The sequence below is a fragment of the Pholis gunnellus genome (genome assembly GCF_910591455.1).
Source record: "Pholis gunnellus genome assembly, chromosome: 12".
Lineage (NCBI taxonomy): Eukaryota > Metazoa > Chordata > Actinopteri > Perciformes > Pholidae > Pholis > Pholis gunnellus.
This window is the reverse complement of record NC_136539.1, coordinates 12,683,166-12,703,712: the sequence shown is the minus strand read 5'-3', so window position 1 is coordinate 12,703,712 and position 20,547 is coordinate 12,683,166. Positions and strand designations below refer to the sequence as shown.

General features: G+C 39.3%; 3 protein-coding genes across 3 annotated transcripts; all 3 read left to right on the top strand.

Annotated features, from left to right (window-relative positions):
* Nucleotides 1–4,316: 4,316 nt before the first annotated feature.
* hoxd11a (homeobox D11a) lies at nucleotides 4,317–5,988 on the top strand (the record flags this gene model as incomplete). The annotated part of the gene is made up of 2 exons (XM_079169753.1): nucleotides 4,317–5,124; nucleotides 5,704–5,988. 2 exons carry the CDS (start codon nucleotides 4,317–4,319, stop codon nucleotides 5,937–5,939), a joined length of 1,044 nt encoding a protein of 347 aa, XP_079025879.1. The 3' UTR covers nucleotides 5,940–5,988.
* Nucleotides 5,989–9,895: 3,907 nt separating this feature from the next.
* Nucleotides 9,896–11,952, top strand: hoxd10a (homeobox D10a). The gene is made up of 2 exons (XM_079170772.1): nucleotides 9,896–10,665; nucleotides 11,409–11,952. Exons 1-2 carry the CDS (start codon nucleotides 9,918–9,920, stop codon nucleotides 11,675–11,677), a joined length of 1,017 nt encoding a protein of 338 aa, XP_079026898.1. The 5' UTR covers nucleotides 9,896–9,917; the 3' UTR covers nucleotides 11,678–11,952.
* A 1,724-nt stretch (nucleotides 11,953–13,676) lies between these two features.
* Nucleotides 13,677–15,503, top strand: hoxd9a (homeobox D9a). The gene is made up of 2 exons (XM_079169735.1): nucleotides 13,677–14,276; nucleotides 14,787–15,503. Exons 1-2 carry the CDS (start codon nucleotides 13,706–13,708, stop codon nucleotides 15,029–15,031), a joined length of 816 nt encoding a protein of 271 aa, XP_079025861.1. The 5' UTR covers nucleotides 13,677–13,705; the 3' UTR covers nucleotides 15,032–15,503.
* The last annotated feature ends 5,044 nt before the right edge of the window (nucleotides 15,504–20,547 follow it).

Here is a 20,547-nt window from a genome sequence, read left to right as displayed (position 1 = left end):
TCCAATTAATTGTAAATCTGAATAAATGAGAAAAGTAACATTGTTTTTGTTCTATGGTCGCGTAAACATTCAAAGTCAGTCCGTGGAGGAAATTCATTTAGTGCAAGAAGGTGATTACTTCCAGTGCAAAAAAAAAACAATGATGTGATAAGTAACACTCTGATGATGTTGATTTAAACTGCTTTATAACTGTAGTAATTTAATAGTCGATTTTTTTGTAGTCGGACCTGTTTTTTTGTTTTGCTATCCAAACGGCTCCTGCACAATTACAGATCAGTTGAATCGAAATAACTTTTGCTCTGATCCTGTCTTTTGAAATAGATAATTCATAAAGCATTATTTTGGATTAAATGGATCAAGGAAAACACGTTATTTGTAAGAATACGCATTAGACCAGCCATCTATTTACGCACGGACACACGTTTTGTAAAATGGACGCAGCATGCAGATCAATACATTTGTAAATAAAGATGATTTTGAAATTACCCAAAGACGAGTTACTGTACATCTTGTGAGTCATTTTGTCTTTTAGGGAGTGTATTGAATGGCATACGGTTCATTGAGCCTACGTATTCATGCTCATTCAGGACCTATTGATCATTATATGTATACCTGCAATCTGAATGTGCAACAGTCTGCACCTCTTCCACCATATTTGACTGATTTAAAAATAGCAGTGGAGAGGATTTATTTACCTCAATGTTGTTGTGTTTTGGCTGCCTGCAGTGATATGAGTGTTCTGTAACCTTTTACTTACGATAAACTGAATACTCCTCACTTTATAAATCAATGATGTATGCACGAACAAACTTATTATTTTTTTCATTTAAGCTATGACACTTTAATATCATCTTGAAACAATCCTCCACTCACTTTAAATTGCATATCGTTGTCTGCATTCAGCTATCCCTGTGGTAAATGTCTCTTTACTCATTTCAAGCGGCTTCAAAGGTTATATGATATTAAATACAATATTTTTACAGGCAGCAGAACAAAATCACCGACTGCTTGACAAAAATGTCTGAATCATCCTCCGTATTGGTTGTAAATTATAACAAATACTCCAAAATAGTATTGTTTTACTAACATGTGCATTTTCTTTCATATTTGTCACTTGTTTTTGTTTAGCTTTTCATAGACGCTGTCAGAATTAGCCTGAATGGCCAAATCTATTTACATGATAGCTTATATTGGTTAATGTGCATGATCCCTTCAGAAATAATCTAAAGAATCAGAACAGCAAAACAAACACACACACACACACACACACACACACACACACACACACACACACACACACACACACACACATTCACACACAGGCAAACCTCCACATGACAGAGTGAGGTTACCGTGGATATGACCAAATGTATCTGGTGTAATTCAAAGAACATATATGAATCCTTTACTTTATTGGAACTTTACGCACACCAAAAACAGTCTTGTATATTACGTGTGTATTGTGTGTGTGTGTGTGTGTGTGTGTGTGTGTGTGTGTGTGTGTGCGTGTGCGTGCATATCTCGCTGTGTCATTGTTTATATGTACCTACTTCACTGTAGTTTTCACATTATGACAACGTTGAGGACTTCAGGTTACAGGTGGTCAGACTGAGTTTAAAGTCAACGATCAAGAGTTATGCCAACCACCAACATAGCCAGTACGTGATACATTACATGAGAGTGGATCTAATTATGGACCCTCCCATTGCATCATTATCACGTCATCATCGCCGCATCACTGCAACAAGAATTCACCACTGCAGTCATATCAAAAGCTAAGTGGGAGTCAAATTTCAGCAGTCATTTGTAATGAAAAGCGAAGAGAGCGTTCTTCCATCAGTGACTGTCACAGATGCCAGTGTTTTTTTTTTTTTTTGGTCTTTTCTTTTGTAGATCTGTTGTGGCTATTGTGTCATTGTTATTGGTGCAATCTTGCTATAATTTCAATATCATTTTGCACACAATCGACATTAACAAACTCAGACGACGCGTTGGGCATGTTGTCCCAACTGGAGGTTTGTCTTTTTTGTCAGCTTAAAATCGTTCCCACACATGTTTCACCTACTATTAGTTTGTATTGCTCAGACTATTTTGAACGGCTATACTCTGAGTGTTCTGAGTGTTCTATGCGTCCGATACGCAACGTTTTTCTTCAGCATTAGTTGCTTTACTGCGTTACTGCCAAATGCAGCCACACAGCGTCATATAGCAACTTCAGATAGCGGGGGCGCCCAAACAAAGTTAAGGTCAAGTTAGTTAGTTAGTTAGGCTGTGCATTGCTATATGCCACAATATTAGCACCAAGCTAATTATCAGTATTTAGAAATTAGTTAAACTAAATATGGACATTTTTAAAGTAGTTTCCCATTAATATTTGGTGAAATTGTAGTAGTGGACAATTTGAGTTGAATTCAAGTTTGGTCCCTGAAAACCTTTAACTGTAACTTTTAAGATGGAAGCGTGAAATGTTCAAGTGAACATATTAGTAATACTTTTTTTTGTCTCAGTCAGAGAAAATCACATATTGTAATCCAAAAGTGCAAAACGGATCTAGAACTAATAGGCTAATGATAATAATAATAGTTATAGTGTCGACATTTCAAAATGCTTCACAGCAAACCGGTAATTGGTGACAATAGTAGCCACAATCTAAACGAAACAGTGTCCCAAGTCAAAAGCAACAGGTCGCCTTTACTTTGTTTGGAAACTGAGCAAGTTAGTCTTACATTATTTAAAATTTCACTGCAGTACTCTTGATTGTCGGTGATGTCTAAAGATGTATCTTTGCAATCTTCAAACTTTAACTGCAGGATAAATTAGTTGAAGGAATGGTCAGTTTTTTTCTAAATAAATACATTTTACTGGCTTGCATGGCGTTAACTGCCTGAGTGGTTTCAACGTGAAGTGTGGTAAAGGTTGAAAACAAGAGCACCGGACCACAGAGCTGATTTTACCCCCAATAACAATAAACCCAGTCGCCTTTGAGGTATTTTCACATTGTGCATGACCTTCAGACCTAAAGTACTGAACAATCTAATTGTCCTCTAACTACAATACTGGCCTTCAAATAGAGCTGCGTTTCTACTGGATCTGCACAATTTGCATGATAGTTCTGTGTTCTAGGTCCAGCATTGGACCTGCAAAAACTATGAAGTACTTCATTGTCTTTCAATATTTTTCTTCCCTTTTCTATTTTCTTACGAGTAGTAGAATATAGTGTGAAAATACAAATCATACTCACAAAGGCAAACCGAAAATATTGACGGAGGCTTGCCGACGTGTATCCGTTTACCAGTGTTTTAACTCCGTTGATCTCCACCGAGAAGAGGGGCCTAAACTCTGCAGGCATGGCTGTCTTGGTGCAATACAATGATTTGGGAGCAGAGGCTTGTTGCTGAATGCTTGGTGGACATCATCCAGACCACAGACGGTCAAAGCCAGTTGTTTTGGACTTGGCCATGCTAAATGTGCTCAGTGATTAATGCTCACGATTTGATTTAGCTTATATTTTTTGGCATCCACAATCAGCGTTCCTGCATTCTGCAGTAGCATACTGTGGGACGTTTAAGCTGTTTTCGCCCTTTTTCATCCGCAGTTTTTATTTAGCTGTAACAAATGAAAAAGGAAACAGCATATATAAGGTTTCATCAGTCTAACACAGAGGTCAAAGTTGAGTCCCACATGGGTTTGTTTGCATGCTTCGCCGTGGAATTTATACAATAATGTGTAAAAGCAGTCAATTTCTGGTCTCGTTATTTCTTTTGTGGTGCCTGTGCCTGCTTGCATGCTGCAGGCCAATACAATTGTATCCGACGGTGACTTAAAATATTTCCCTGTTGTGTATTTAAATGTCTTCCGACCATCGTGGTGCGCAGTGATTAATGAACCCTCAAATGTAGGCTATTTGCATAAAAAGTGACTTAATGAGTCGCTTGTGAATCACACAGGCTTGTGGTTTTGATTGTGCAGCAAAAGTGCATGCACGGTGGCCTTGGTGCTATTTTCCTCAAGCTCTGCTTTAAATGAGGAGCTGAACTGCTACGTTTCCAACCTAACTGTTGCTATAAACACACGTTGTCCACTCCAAAGTGCGCATATTTGAGCGCGTGTGAATGTTATTACATGTCATTATACAATGACGATGGAGCTGTAAAGCTTTCAATTAAATATTCCAGCGGTGGTTCACAAATTAATTTTTCCTAGAGCTATAGGGCAAGAAGGCTGGAGAGGAGTTTCCTCTGCAGCCCGGGAGCCAATGGAGTCTCTGGTATGCGCTCACATGAGTTTCTCCGGACAGTTTTTAATGACTGATATTGATGTATGGTAATTCCTTAGCTGGATCACATGACACAATTACCTCAAGAATCGATCAAGATGTATTGCAGGTCTGCCTACGTTTCCGATTTTTTCTCCCTGGCGGGGTCTTTCCACGCGCCTGTGGTGCTACAGATGGACAAAGTTTAACACAGCCAAGCTGCCAATTCCTCTCCTCTGTTGCAAAGAGGAAACGGGGAAGAAGAGATATGACGGAATACGATGATCGCAGCTGTGCGTCAAATATGTATTTACCGAGCTGTACTTATTACGTTTCGACGCCAGATTTTACATCAGTCTCCTCCTTTTTACCGCAGACTACATCGTGTCAGATTAATTTCCCCTATTCGCCCAACATTGCCCAAGTCCAACCTGTCCGAGAAGTCGCGTTCAGGGATTATGGACTGGACCATCCCAGCAAATGGCACTACAGGGGCAATTACGCGTCTTACTACTCAACGGACGAGATAATGCATCGGGACTTGATCCAGTCCTCCAGCAGCAGGGCGGATGTGATATTCAAAAACGAGTCTTTGTACGGTCACCACGGTGGTACGAGCTCGCCGTGCAATTTCTTCAACGGTGTCGGCCGAAATGGGGTTCTTCCCCAGGTCTTCGACCAGTTTTTGGACAGTCAAAACTCGGACAAGCCCAACGCGGAGCTCCCTAAACAAAAGACAGACTCTGCTGCTCCCACAGATGCTGTGAATACCAATCAGGCTTTAACCAAACTAGAGCAGGACAAAGCTGACCCGAGCGGGAGCGTCGACGAGGATTCATCCTCCAACTGCGGCGACAAGAACCAACAGAGTGAGTATTTGCCTCTTTGTCTTGGATATAAGACGTGCAAGTAAAACAATAGGCTGTCTGAACCGTGTGTCAACCACCGAGACCGTCCAGGTTTATGTGGCTCTTTATATGCATGCAAACGCTTTTATATCCCTATAAGATTTAGTTTACGGTTGTAAAGGTATTTACAATGGGAAACCGTTAAGTAAACCATACTTTAAAGGTTGCCTTGTGTCTGATAACTAGACAGTGTGGCTGAAAGTGATATGTATGGATACATTCGAGAAAATCGTTTTATTAAAGTGTATTATATTGGTTTATAGGTAATGTTATGCAGGTATTACACTTTTATGGAATGCAATAGGATACCATGCATATACTGTCCTGTACAAATTAGTGCAGTTAATTTTAATAGAAAATCTGGTGTTTTTGTTAATCTCATTGTGTGTTATGTGTATGTGCATTACCGAGGAGCCTTTGTGTAGAAATGATCAATTACATAAATAAATGCAACCTTCAACCCGTTAACTGCATTATAGTCAACATTTTAGAACTTGATCTTATATATATTTTTCCCGTTTTCTTGTTGTTGTTGTGCAGCTTCATCAACCAAATCCAGGAAGAAGAGGTGTCCTTACACCAAATACCAGATCCGAGAACTTGAACGAGAGTTTTTCTTCAACGTGTACATTAACAAAGAGAAGCGGCTTCAGCTGTCCAGGATGTTAAACCTGTCCGATCGGCAGGTGAAGATTTGGTTTCAGAACAGGAGGATGAAAGAGAAAAAGCTAAACCGCGACCGTCTACAGTATTTCACTGGGAATCCTTTATTCTGATAGTTGACACACACACACACACACACACACACACACACACACACACACACACACACACACACACACACACACACACACACACACACACACACCCCCACACACACACACACAGTACAATAGGAGCTATACACACATGTTTTAAAGACTGGTCCCTTCGCCATATTTGAACCTTCATCATCTTGTTCGAACTGTTTTTTTAACATAAATCTAGCATTTTGAAAAAAACTATATATCATATTTTCTTAATTTCTGCATTTATTTATTTGTGTTCATATACTTTCGTGTTATTGGCAACAAATATCCCAGCAAAGAGCAATATGTGCTTTACATATTATTTATATAAAATGTATGTAGGCTTCTTCCTTGTGTAATGTCCATTTATAAGACGCATGTAATGCACGTTGTGGTGTGAAATAAAGTAGACACGACAAATGTTGTATCATAGTCACGAAACTTGTCACATGAACTTAACCAAGTCCACAAACATAACACGAGCAAAGTGGGATTTTTCTCGACATTCATCAATGGGGAAAAGTAGCGTTTCCAGGCCTGTATGTCCCGTTATTTCCTCTGCTTTCAAACACTGGGTTGTTTACTAAACCTTGAACCGTCTAGACATAATAATAAACGTAGCTGTAAACGTCTAAATAGGGGGCTATTGGACTTTGGTGTCCCAACCCCCAGACCACAAGAACTCTGATGCTCTTTCCTGTCTCAAAGCCACACGTTTAGAGAATTTAGGAGATTTCTTCTCGTCCATATTTAGCTCCTTCTGGCATCTCTGGGCACTTGTAAGTTGCTGGCTGGGATAAAATGGAGGATATTCTTAGAAGGACCGCTATATGACCGGATAAGTAATGTTTAAGTTTATCTGCTTTTCAAGGATTCTCATATAGGCGAAATGTGGCTTTTACGCCTCTAAAATTGCTGCAAAAGGGGAAAGATTTATAATTGTTGTCGGAAAAAAGCGTGTTTCCATGCCGACTTAATGCAGGTGAAACGTGTCCATTTTTGTGTAGTTCCATTTGATCCCAGGCTGCTTTGACATAGCAGCGTATTGTATATCTGTTATTTTTGTAATCAAAAGAACGGAGTAAATAAACGTATTCATTCCACACAAATAGTCACTTTGTTGATTCATGTGATTATTTTCACTTTAACTCTATGCACAAACAATCGCAACTCTTGTTTCCAGCGTCCTCTGTGAAAAACAAAAATAGTTGGAGATTAATGTTCATTTCATTTGCGGTTCATCACATTTAGGTTATTTCCCAAAAAGGCTATAGAAAACTGGGGTTTCATTAAGCGTTTAATTGGGTTGTCATCATGTCCTACAGTGAAATTACCCTACCTACTGTGTAGATAGTCTCGGTGTATCCACATGAGGGCAGACTTGCAGCTTTGACTGCAAGTGGAGACGCAGAATTCAGCCAAATTCATCATCTAACCTGCATGAAAATCAGTCAGTGTAGGAATAATCCGTTAAACCCAGGTTTTGTTTACATTTTAGTTTGAATTCCAACTGCATCCAGTGGCCCGAATTGTTTAGTGTTTTCAACCGATTGTAGGCCTGCATTTGTTGATTTGTTTTTTAACGTCCAAAAATCACTTATTTTAGTGTATCAAACCATTCAACAGTGCTGGCTACAGATTACTTAAGAAAATAAACCCAGTTAATCTGAAACATTATTTATTTCAATCGGTGCCCAGTTTAACTGATGTGACTCGTGTCTCGGACGGCAAGTACATTCAAGAGTCATGTCCAAGTGTTTTGAAAGGACAAACTAAATAAAAATACTTTAACTCCGTGTCTTTGTCACCTGAACCTTTTAAAAACATACTTCGATCTTTACCTTAAGGCAGCACAACCTTATAGGCCATTGAAATATGTCTCGAGACACCAGATATTCTGGCATTGTGGGATTGTTGATGTGCTTCATATTTCCTGTTACAGCTGTATAACTGTTATTATATTATTGTTTAAATATAAGTGTTGTTGCAAAAAACTACAACGTTTTTGCCTGAATCTATAATAATGATAATGATGATAATGATGATAATGATAATAACCATATCAGTGTCATTTTTAACTCTACCCTCAGGCTATACTTTTTAGTTTCATGTGCTGTACCGTTATGTTTGAAATATAAGTGGATCAGTATTTGCCTTAGATTATTATTGCTTCTATTATTAGTATTATTATTATTACTACTACATAACCCGAGGTCCAATTTGTTTTCCACGTTGACGGTTCTTGTGTAGCCTACATTTTTCTGCTATATGAAATGTTGATTGTACTTAAAGAATATACTCCATATTTGGGTAACGTTTTTCTTTCAGTCCAGTGCGTCACATGAGACGCAAACTAGACCAACATTATCTTTAAAAAAATTGCATTATTTGAAACATGGTTATTAAAACAAACATGGTGCCAGTGTTTAGATGCGTCTGTTAGGCTACTTCTTTTTTAATAACTGAACGTGTATTGCACTTATTTAGTGATTCAATTTGGGTTAATGAGCCTATATTTTGTCTGTGATGTCGAGATGATTTGCATACTATGTGCTTATTTACCACCAAATGTAAACATCTAAGAGCCTTGCAGACATAACTACACAGCCTCTCTAAAATGTGTAGGATTATTTAAAGCTTTTCACATAAATACCAAAGATTTCATTATTTAAAGCTGCAGTTACTGCGTTTTGTTTATTTGCAAAAGAGCTGTGGGTCGTTGATATTTGTGGCTGGTGGATATTTTCAGGTAATTGTTTTGTTTTCCCCCCCTGAGTTTAACAGGCACACTGTTGCACACATTTGCATTTGACTTCCTTGCAGACTAAAACAATGGAGCCCCGAGTTGAATAATCCCCAGACTGTACACCACCAGGGTTTTATTTTGAACATTGGAAATACCTGTGAAAAAATTGAAATACATTGTGCTTAATAATCCGTGCAAATAATAAAGGACCCGTTTTCTATCCGTTATAAGTGGAATTTATTTGAAAGGCAAATCCTTGCAAGGTTATGAAGTTGACCTTCATGCATACAGAGCTTCTAGAAGCTTGTCAATTTAAATGTGTGGATGGGGAACATATTTTACCTTCCAGATTATTTATTTTGATGCTGCCATGTAGCAGGAAATTATAAATGGCCGTTGTCTTTACATTGAATAGTTTGGTGCTGTTATATTGAAAAATATCAAAAGGAAAAAAAAACTATGCAAGAAATAAAACAAACCCCATAAACCCTGAAATAATGAGAGCTTGACAGAACAGATAGTATGTTAACAATGTGTATTTATTATACTGATATCTCTTACTTTAATTCAACGATATTCAAGACAGTAAATATATGCAAATATGTGGACTCTGTTGATATGAATGGTTGATTAAAAAAAGACATTCAATTGAGATGGTTACATTCTTTTGGATGGTCTGCAGTTGTCCCCTATGCGCGCCATATAAGCAGCATTTTACACACACACTCATGTCTCTTACACAAAGACACGCATATCCTTTGAAGCATTTAACTCATTGAAAACATTTCATTGAGTTTCACATACATATGTTTTACGTGTTACAAGATCCACACGAGGGTGGACTATTTTAGGATGTAACTCAAATAGTCATTTTTAAAAAAAATTTGATTCTTTCGGTTTGCTTGAACAGCCTCTGTTAAGCCTGTAAACCAATTTCAAGTCCGTGTTGTAGGTGTCGCTGTTGACCACGTCTGCATCCGCAGTTCGAGTGTGTGTGTGTGTGTGTGTGTGTGTGTGTGTGTGTGTGTGTGTGTGTGTGTGTGTGTGAGAGAGAGTGTGTGTGCAGGGAGAGGAGGCTGCGTCTCAAGGCCATTTTCAAATCTCATTGGTGGGTTTGTCATGTGGTCGGGAGGCATCCTGACTTACGCGGAGATTGTTTTTCCTAGATATGTCATCTTACAAAGGACATCTCTCTCCTCTAAAGAACTTAACCCCCCAAAATGTCCTTTCCCAGTAGCTCTCCTGCGGCAAATACATTTTTAGTGGACTCTTTAATTGGTGCTTGCAGGTCGGACAGCTTTTACTCCAGCAGCAACATGTATATGCCGTCTGCCTCAGAAATGGGAACTTACGGAATGCAAACCTGTGGACTCCTGCCGTCTTTCGGCAAAAGAGGGGAGGTCAACCACCAAAATATGGGCATGAATGTCCACTCGTACATACCTCAAATAGATAACTGGACTGATCCGAATAGACCCTGCAGAATACAGCCTTCCAACCAGATGTCAAACTGTACATTTTCCCAGAGCATAAAGGAAGAGAGTAACTGCTGCATGTACTCCGATAAGAGAGTACAAAAAGTCAGCTCGACAGAGCTCCCCGCATATTCTAACGTTATTTCCGAATCTTGTCCTGTCGATGGTCCCGAGATCCCGGTTCCGGGCTATTTCAGACTGAGTCAAACTTATGCGAATGGGAAACATCAGGAAAACTACTGCCACGAGCCGCCGAGTCCAAACCAAACACTGACGCAGCTCAGCCGGGTCACCCCGAAACCGCAGCCCTCATCGGCGCCTTCAAATTGTGCAGAAGTGGAAAAGAAAAGCGAGGACGTCCCGCAAAACCACGAGACCTCAAGGACACCAGTTCCCGTAGAAAGTCCGGATCCCCAGTCCAGCTCCGGGGAGAAAAAGTGCAACATGGAAGCCTCTGTGTCCAGTCCGAAGCTACAACAGAAGGAAGGAAAAGGTGGGTTGGCTACAATGAAAGCTTTTATCTTGTGTCGCTGCAGTGCTGCTGAGAAGGCTCCAGCATCATAAAACCAAGTATAAAACACAAACAACCCTAAAGTCGTAATGTTTAATGACAGTCTTTCTCAGGTTGCAGTAATGGGCAACAGAGAATGGTTTTACCATGCAGCATGTAGTCTGTGTTCCACTTTCTTTAGATATTTAAATAATGTGCATAAAAAAACATTTCACTTTGTTGTCTTATCTTTGGGCATGTTGCACGGCTTACAGAACCTGACATCTTTGCCATACTTGTTGCATAAATGCTAAATTGAATCACTGCAGGAGCTTTTAAAATTGGTGCATTTGCAGCAGTGCAATTCAGGATAGTTGAGCCTCTATCTTTAGAACATGACACAATTAGTTTGATATTTTATTTCAGGTTGATGATTGTAACAATGTAATCAAACATGTAAATACATTTGAAGCTTTGATAAAAATAATTATAGTTTTTGATCATATGTCAAGCTGTGTAAAGATGTGTTTCTGGTGCGCGGTTTGATCAGTTGGGGGTTTAATTCTATTTCTATTTCATTAGTGGTGTCTTGTACGTGACTAATAACATCCCCTGCATGGTATTTATTCTGGGAAAATATTCATATGTGTTATTTCCCAGAGGTAAAATCCAAAGCAGCAGGTGAGTTAGTCCAAGCTGAATCTCTAAAATACTGAAAGCTGTCAATGATTTTAATCTTTTTGCAGTCTGCGACACCCCGACGAGCAACTGGTTAACTGCAAAAAGTGGGAGAAAGAAAAGATGTCCCTACACAAAGCACCAGACCTTGGAGTTGGAGAAGGAGTTTCTCTTCAATATGTATCTGACCCGAGAGCGCCGCCTAGAGATCAGCAGGGGCGTCAACCTGACCGACAGGCAGGTCAAGATCTGGTTTCAGAACCGCAGGATGAAACTGAAGAAAATGAACAGAGAAAACCGCATCCGTGAACTGACCTCAAATCTCACCTTTTCGTGAGCTTGCATGCATCCGTGGTTAGCTGCCTTTTTCTGTTTTTCTCACATGCAGTTTGATGCTTCAGTGGCATTAGACGTTTATCTTCAATTTCAACGAAACTGTGACTGTATAAGCCAATTCGTCGTGTATTTGTTTAATTTCATCACAGGGTAACACTTTTGGGTCTTAAATTATTGGAGAAGTATATGTCTTCCCTTTAGCCAGTAGACGTGGATGTTCTGTTGTGTTGCGTTTGGAAAAGAGTTCTTATTTTCAGTCATGAAAGCACATTTATTGTCGTGTCGTGCAACATTTGTTTTACAGTATAAGTGCAGGCCATTTGCCAGTGAAATGTTTCTATGGCGGAAAACAATGTTAATCTGTGAATTCATTGCATGTTTCTGCATGTATACTGCAATAAATTGTCAAATAATCTTGTTTTGTTTGTTTATGCTATCAAAGTCTCTTGTCTTCAATTACTTCAGGTACATTGCTATATCACTGTATAGAAAGTCGGTATTATCTGCATTGACGCAGGCATTAGTTTGCTTTAAAGTGCTTTGAAGAGGAAGGAAAAAATAAATAAATGAGCCTATTGCACTTTACTGCAAAAAAAGAAATTGTGTTCCAAAAATACCCCTAATGCGTTAGTAGTTTTACTAAACTCGAGCATAATTGTTTCACTGCAGCTATGAACTTACAAGCTTCACTTCTAATATTTAGTTTGTGGGCTATCAGCAGTTTTAACACATGCGGTTTTTAGTTGTTACAATAGTTTGCCTTTTATTTCATGCTTTTAAAGACATTCCAGCTCCCCGAAGGCAAACTGAAAACTAGACTAATTGTGAACTTAAGAAGAAAAAAAATCAACACACGATAACACGAAATGTACCTTTTTGTGTACAACCAGTGCAGCAGAGCGACGCAAAGAGGCGGGGGTCGTGTAATGAAATAAACATGGTGCTTTGATTCTTAGTTCTATTTATGACTAAACTAACAGCCTATAAGGACCATCAGACGGGATTTGTTATGTTCAAGCACAGTTTCACAAACAGGACTCGGCTCTTCCTTCCTTCTGTGCCTCACAGGCCTCAGCAGCCTGAAGTTCTTTTCATTGTACAGAATAACTTTTCATTGTACAGAATGACTTCCTATTTTATGATTATCGGTGATGAAATGATACGTCACTGTCAGTCTGATCCAGTCTGCAGACCTGACCTAGATTTTGAACATATTTGAAGGTCGACAAAAGTATTTTTTATAAGAAGCTCAAACGTTAATTTCTGCTTAAAAAAACGGACACAGACCGACGTCTCCAAGCCTATGTTTTTCTTTTTCTTTTATTGACGGCATGTATAATCACACGCACCTCATAAAACATTTATTGATGCATAAAGACATTATTGCCCTCCTTTGAATGAATTCAATAATTTCACAACTGCCGTTTCCGGTTTAGCATTTAAAATGCAAGCCAACCCAGAAAAATGTTTGGTCGCCGAATAATAACAAAGGATACACCGCATTGTGAACGGAAATGGCTTCTGTTATTTTACAACATGTTATTACATCTATTTTACGAGGACTCCGTAAGTCTATAAAGCATTTTACAAGCATTGGGGGTATCAGCATGATATTAGGAGAGTTTTCGCCAACATTAAGATGCAGGGTGTTGGTGGACTGTGTGTAAGAGATGAATGTGTCTTAATCCTTTTTTTTTTTTTAAAGCTGCTTGTATTGTTGCAGCGTCCTGCAGCCACCGCACATGAGGAGGAACACAAAAAACATAGACATTTGCATTTATTTGATCATTTGAGCGATTTTTTTCTCCCCCAGTCACATCTGATGGTTGTTTTTTTATTATATGTGAAATGAAAAGCTAAATTAAACCTGACGGGGAAAAAAAGAGAGCAAGGGCAGGATTGATTTACTCGCTGTATTGGTAAATATGACCACGTGATCCATGTAACCAATCCCTGTAGATGCAGGCCAGCAAAAATACTATGATTGTTCATAGAGGGACGCTTCCCGTAACAGTTCAACCCTTATTATATGAGTAGGAAGAGATCAAAAATGTCTTCCAGTGGCACTCTCAGTAACTGCTATGTGGACGCTATAATGGGGCAGGAGCCGGAGGATGCGTACGGTGCTCGCTTTATTCAGGCTCCGCACACGGTGACCCCGAGGCCGTCAGGTGCCGGGGACAACGCAGATTTCTCCTCTTGCCATTTTGCACCAAAGTCCGCCGTTTTCTCGTCGTCGTGGTCCTCGGTTCACCCGCAGGGGATTTATCATCCGTACATGCACCACCACCACCACCACCAGTCTCATCTCCCCGCCTCGGACGGCAGATATGTGGGCGTCCGCTCCTGGATGGACCCCATCTCCAACCACGTTTCGTTCGCCGGATTTCACTCCAGCAGCCGCTCGTACGGAACAAAGCCCGACGTCTTGCCACCGAAAGCTACAGAGTGCGACGCGTTGGAGGCAGAGGCTCGGCCGCTCGCCGGTGAATTCGCATGCGGAGTATCGGAGTGTCAGGAAAAAGCGACCAAAGAGCACAGTGGAAGTGAACTTTCGATCCACAGCGAGCCCAAAGAGGAGAAACAACAACTTGACCCAAGTAAGTAAACGAAATAGCTACTCCTGATTTACAACCTTAAGAACTGTACGAGCTGGGTGTGTAAAACTGGAGGTTTTACTAACCTATAAAAGTGTCTCGTATGGCTGCTATATCTCGGCTCGGGAAGGGGAAAAACCCGCCCTGCTCGGGTTATTACAGCGGATCCTAAAGTTTTTCATGTCACAGGATCCACAGTAGAAACACGTTGCTCCTTTTTGATGAGATTTTTACCCGAGATGGACTTTAGCGATATATCTGGATGTTATTTTCATTCTTATTCTACCTACTAGTAATAACAGGAAAACATGTAGGCCCTATATATAGCAATATTTGCGCATTGTCTGAACAACACCTTGTCCCCCAACACGTTGTTAAACAATTTCTGATATTGCTTTTCATAGACAGCATGTGTCCTCACAGCTTCCCGAACCCCAATTTGATAACAATGAATGCAGTTTAAAACGATAAACATCCTCATCACGTGTATTTTACTTGTATCTGTTTTTTCAGACAACCCTGCAGCGAACTGGATTCACGCACGCTCCACGAGAAAGAAGCGATGCCCGTACACGAAATATCAGACTTTAGAGCTGGAGAAGGAGTTCCTCTTCAACATGTATTTGACAAGAGACCGACGCTATGAAGTGGCCCGCATACTCAGTTTAACCGAGAGACAAGTGAAGATCTGGTTCCAGAACAGGAGGATGAAAATGAAGAAGATGAACAGAGAGAGGAGCGGCAGAGAGCTGCTATGAAATCATTGCTTTTTGACACATTTGTACCAAGGAAGCCATCTGAACAATTAAATTCATTTTGGTAGGAGCTTCGGTAGCCATTTTATTTTTTTAGACCCTCTAGAGTAATATTGCGTGTCCGTGTCATACCGTGTTTGCAGGAGTTTGTCTTTGTGACGTTCAGACTGGATCCGTCAAAATACTGATTCATCTGATACTTTCCCCTGTTGTGCATTTCACTCAACCGCAATAGCAACTTTGTCAGATTTGTTGAGCCTCCCTTGTCAGTAGGAAACGTGTCTATGTGTAATGCTTATAGTTGTTAAGAATTTGGAGTTGTATATAAAACATTTTCACGGCCGCACGACTGCTGTCTATTGTCGGTACACACACATGGAGATATACTGCATCACTAAATCCTGCTTTGACCCAATTTTTCGCAAAGACTTTTACCTTGAAATTGTCGCCCTAATAAGTGTGAAGGAAAAACAAGGCGTGCATTTTCCTTTCTCGAAATCCAAACACAAATGTGTTGATTAACATTTTCCTTTAATGAATTTAACACGTTTCTCTGTACGTTGCATACTGTTGGTTTATTTCCTTTACGTAATTAGTTTTATTAATACAAAATAAAAAATCCCCTAAACCTTCATTTTCAGTACGGCTGCTACTGAATCTCAACTTATTTTAGCCGCATAATTTTAACACATGTACACAATTTAACCCATAGTCAGTGTGCCGCTGTATTTACAATTTTCTCTTTTTGCAGCCAACAAATTGATTGGCAGAGATTGAATTGATTCAAATCGCTGTATAATTCCAACAGGTTACATTCTGCGTGTTGAATTTCACTTTTTTGAAACGGTGGATTTGAAACAGAGAAGAACAAGTCATAAAGTATTTACGATTGCGAGAGGTGTTGCGGTGGATTTCCAATTTATTGTCCAACTTGTACGAATAATTACTTTAAAGCAGGAAGAGACGCGATCCAATAAAGCCATAGAAATGGCTAGACGTCTGGCCTAAATGAGTTTATGGCCCTGGCCAGTAATTACGCTCTCCTTTGAAACTCCCTTTTTTCTGGGGCGTTTGTGTCTGTTGCTGACCACTTTTCCACAGGGTGTCTGGCCGATGAATTGTTTTAGAGGAAATCACCCCCACCTTAATGGTCACGTTTATTCCTATACTGCACTTCCCACTGGTGAGAAAAAAAAAACTTTGACTGATGTCCGGTGTAGTTGTAACTTCTTATTCATTTTATATTGAAATGTAAAACCAATGTGTCCTAATTTGACCTCATACAGGCTGCACTGCATGAAACAAAATACGTCTTGATAATTTTAAATTGTTCTTAAATTTGAGCAAATTAATACATACATTTTTTGTAAATGCACTATTTAAAATCAAATGGAAAACCCCTGAATTATGCAGAACTAAACAATCTGCTGGAGCAGTATGCTTCATTGTAAAAGTAATGAGAGCGCTAGAGGGCGATATTGGTCTTTTAGTCTCAGTTACAGCAATTCATTCACAGCTAGAGCAAGTTTGTAAGACAACACATGTCATCTAAGTCCAGGGGTCGGTTTTTAAAAATACTTTCTGTTCTTAATTAAGAGCTGTTTCTTTTTTTAAAACAATGAAAATAGCACGTTTCTTTCAACAGTTGCATATTTGAAAGACCCAACATCTCAGCAACACGGATACATTTGCATAAAAGAGCAGCCAGTTTTAATCTATAGAGCAAATAGGAGCAGCCGTAGGTTATCATAATGTACAGATAACAACAACAGGAAATCTATTCCTCTACATTTTCCATTCAAAGGCCATATTCCTCTTCAGCATGTTACATGCAGTATAGCAGCGATTTCTTTATTTTTGTTGAAATAAATAATATAATAATAAAAATATTGATGATATTTTATTGAAACTCAATAGTGACTCTGGAGCTACCAAACATAACAGCGACACTGTGCCCTGTGCTTTTACCCCTAACAATGCTCACATTCAACTGCATTCAAAATGCAATGGTTCGTATTGGGCCTTTGGAGGAAAATAGCATATATATATATATATATGATGCAAAACCTACTGCATCAAGCGTAAGCGCTGAGGCATTTACTATTTGCTATTTTGTGTGCAGCGCTCAGAGAGTTGTTTGCGTCTTTGTGCATTGTGCTACATGTGATGAGTCCAGTAGACTGAAGACTGTCACGGCTGATAACTTGACACCAGAATGACGATGTTCAGCTTCTTTATTTAAAAAAAAATATGATTACGTGATTACACGCTGTTCACACGCAGGCAATAAGCGGCTCAAGCAGTTTCTTTCATTCACCGTTATATAGTCATGTGTGTCTCTCCATAGATCATGAGTGAGGGTCAGCTACACTCAACTTCACTCTTGTCATATTCATGTTATAGCAGATAACTTTGGAGTCACACATTAAATGTGCAGTCTTATTGAGTGTGGAGGCATTATGAAAATAAGAGCTGTGGAAATTAACTGTTTCTGACCGATAGGGAACACATGTGAAAGTATAGAACAAGTTTGGGGGTTGTGTGTGTGTGTGTGTGTGTGTGTGTGTGTGTGTGTGTGTGAGAGAGAGAGAGAGAGAGAGAGAGAGAGAGAGAGAGAGACTGAGGAAGTGAGTCTGTTTCACCTTCATTTATATATCTTGTCAATAGACTCATCCTGTATAGCTTTAAGTAGACTTTTAGGATTTTCCATTATAAGTAAAAGTCCTGCATGGACAATATAAGCAGGCAACGAGTACGTTTTATCAGCGAAATGCATCAAAATTGAAAGCACTCATAATGTTGAAAAATGATCCAGGGATATGCATTATTGTCATTAATACTGATGCGTGTAATTAGCATTTTACTTTGCAGTGGCCCGAGGTGAAGCTGATATGAAGTATTTTATATTCTGGGCAGTTTTTTTAATTTCACATAGGCTCCAAAACACATGATTTAACTTATTAAACATGATATGCATGACGTCAAATCTTAAACTGCAAAATAACCAAAGTTGTCAGGTAAAGGCAGTGGAATAAAAAGTTCCCTCCTTTCCCTACATTTTTAGCATATTGTAGCAGCAGGAAATCAAGTAAAGTATACGCCACAAGTACTTCAAATGTATACTTGTACTTGAGTAAATGTATAGTTACACCCCATCACATATACTACGTCAAAACTACGCCATATTGTCTCCTATCCAATCCACGAACAATAACAATAACCGTGAAACAGTTGAGGTATGAAGCAGTTCGACAGGTATTCTATAGAGTGAATTGTGTGACGTCTCACGCCCCTGACCTGTGTGTGTGTGAGTGTGTGAGTGTGTGTGTGTGTTTGTGTGTGTGTGTGCGTGATGTTCTGTTGGAGACAAAGAGGAACACAGAATAAAACATCAACGGAACAAATAGCGTAGTTGAATGCATGTTGAATCATTATAGGTGCAGAGCCTTTGTATACTCATGTGCACACTTGTATCATTATTATGCAGACTATGATGATAGGATCAGTTTTTATGACCGATTCTGAATTCGTTCACCGCCCCAGATCATCGCAAACACTGAAATTGTCAGTGGAACCAACATGGTGTAAACATAAAACAGCCTCTGCATATTTGGGTTGATTTCCTTTGAATCAGGCCACGCAGAATTTAGGCCAATATGCTCTGTAATAAAAGTAAACCATATATTTAGTGAATAATGTCGCAGTACCGGAACCTATACTTTCCTGGTATAGGAACCTCTCTTTGTAATGCTTTTTTAATTCGCTTTCGGAACAATCAGGTTTTTAATTTAAATATTTTTTAAATTCAATACAAGCCTTAGGGGGGTGGCAATTTCAACTAGCGAATTTACTGAGCTGGACGATTTACTTGGATGCTTAGCTTTCTTAAGATAACTGATATAAAAAGACGCTGCTTTGGCTTTCTATTAAGCTGCATGGGATACTGTGAGAGACTCAATTAATATGCAGACATGGAGACTTGCTACTCTGTGAGACGTGCTGTCCTGGTGGTTGCCACATCTTTATTAGTCCTTTATGTGTCTAACAATGTTGCAGCTGCGTGTAAAGCCTATAGCTCACCACCTCATCATCACCATCCATGATGACCCCATGCTTTATAGCAGGGGTCTCAAACTCAAGGCCCGCGGGCAGAATACGGCCCGTCACGTCATTTTATGTGGCCTGCGAATCCGCCAGAAAAAAAGAAAAAAAAGTTTAAAAAATGTCAAAAAAAAATAAATTAAAAGTTTAACTTGATAATAAAAATATCCCCATAGTCGAAATTATGAGATAGAAAGTCGAAGTTATGAGATAGAAAGTCCAAATTATGAGATACTTGAACACAACAGTCATGGAAGCAGCTCGTTGGCTGGTTACCCTACATTTGACATATAAATGTATTGTGAGTACATTAAACTCTACTTTAAACGTGGCTTTACAACACATGAAATACTTCACGTGGGATTGTGCAAACGCACCCTTGAAAGGATTTTAAGCATTGAGCAAAGTTATTGTAATAACTTGTGTTTGATATTTGTCTTTGCTATTTTCTTTAAAAGTTTGATCTTTGATGTGTGTTTCTTAAACCTAAATTAAAAGGATTTAAGTTATAACAACATAAATGTGCTTAAATATATTTTTACATTTATATAACTGCATGTACAATATTTTAACACTTGAATAAACAATAATCGAATGCAGAGACAGTTATTTACCAATATGTTAGGAGTAGTTACATTTACACAGTCTTACATTTACAACCGGCCCTTTGAGGGCAACCGTGATGCTGATGTGGCCCAGAGTGAAAACGAGTTTGAGACCCCTGCTTTATAGGTTTCCTTTTTTTCAACAGGTCAGATCAGTCAGGAGTTTAAAACTAAAGCAGTGGAGGGCAATGCTGACGTCTAGTTTCCCACTAAAAAAAGGTTATTTAACTAACTAACTACCAACTTACTAACTAGTCGGCTTGTATTTGTATGTGCATGCTTAACTATCTGATGTGTGCCGCTCTTATTAGGCTATCTAACGGACCGGCAGGCACCATTTGTTTTCCCTAATCAAAAGAAATGGCCAATGTGAGGGAGCTAGATTTGTCTTTGGCTCTCCATCATTCATTTAGTGTGCATTGGTCCACTACCAACGAGGCGACTCTGGGACCTCGGGAAAAAAGCGGAATGAGCAAACAAACAGTCCTGTATCTCTGCACCGAAACTAAAGCGATAATAATCCACATCTGAATGACCTTTTCCCAAATGGACTAGAGTTACAATAATCCAAGTCATAGTTGTGCAACGAATCCTGATCTCTCGCAGACACACACACACACACACACACACACACACACACACACACACACACACACACACACACACAGGAAACCAGAGGCCGATAGCTTGACTATAAATTGCACAGTGAGTCTGGCATGCCACCAGAAGAACAATAATGAGAAAAAATAAATTATTTTTTGCTGCAGAATTGTACGTATGGACGTGTTGGGACGTGATAACAGTTTAACAATA

Excerpts from the sequence above, each read along its gene's own strand:
- hoxd10a (XM_079170772.1), top strand. The coding sequence starts at position 9,918 with ATGTCCTTTCCCAGTAGCTCTCCTGCGGCAAATACATTTTTAGTGGAC. Across the intron at positions 10,666-11,408 it reads ACAACAGAAGGAAGGAAAAG|TCTGCGACACCCCGACGAGC; the intron begins GTGGGTTGGCTA and ends ATCTTTTTGCAG.
- hoxd9a (XM_079169735.1), top strand. The coding sequence starts at position 13,706 with ATGAGTAGGAAGAGATCAAAAATGTCTTCCAGTGGCACTCTCAGTAAC. Across the intron at positions 14,277-14,786 it reads GAAACAACAACTTGACCCAA|ACAACCCTGCAGCGAACTGG; the intron begins GTAAGTAAACGA and ends CTGTTTTTTCAG.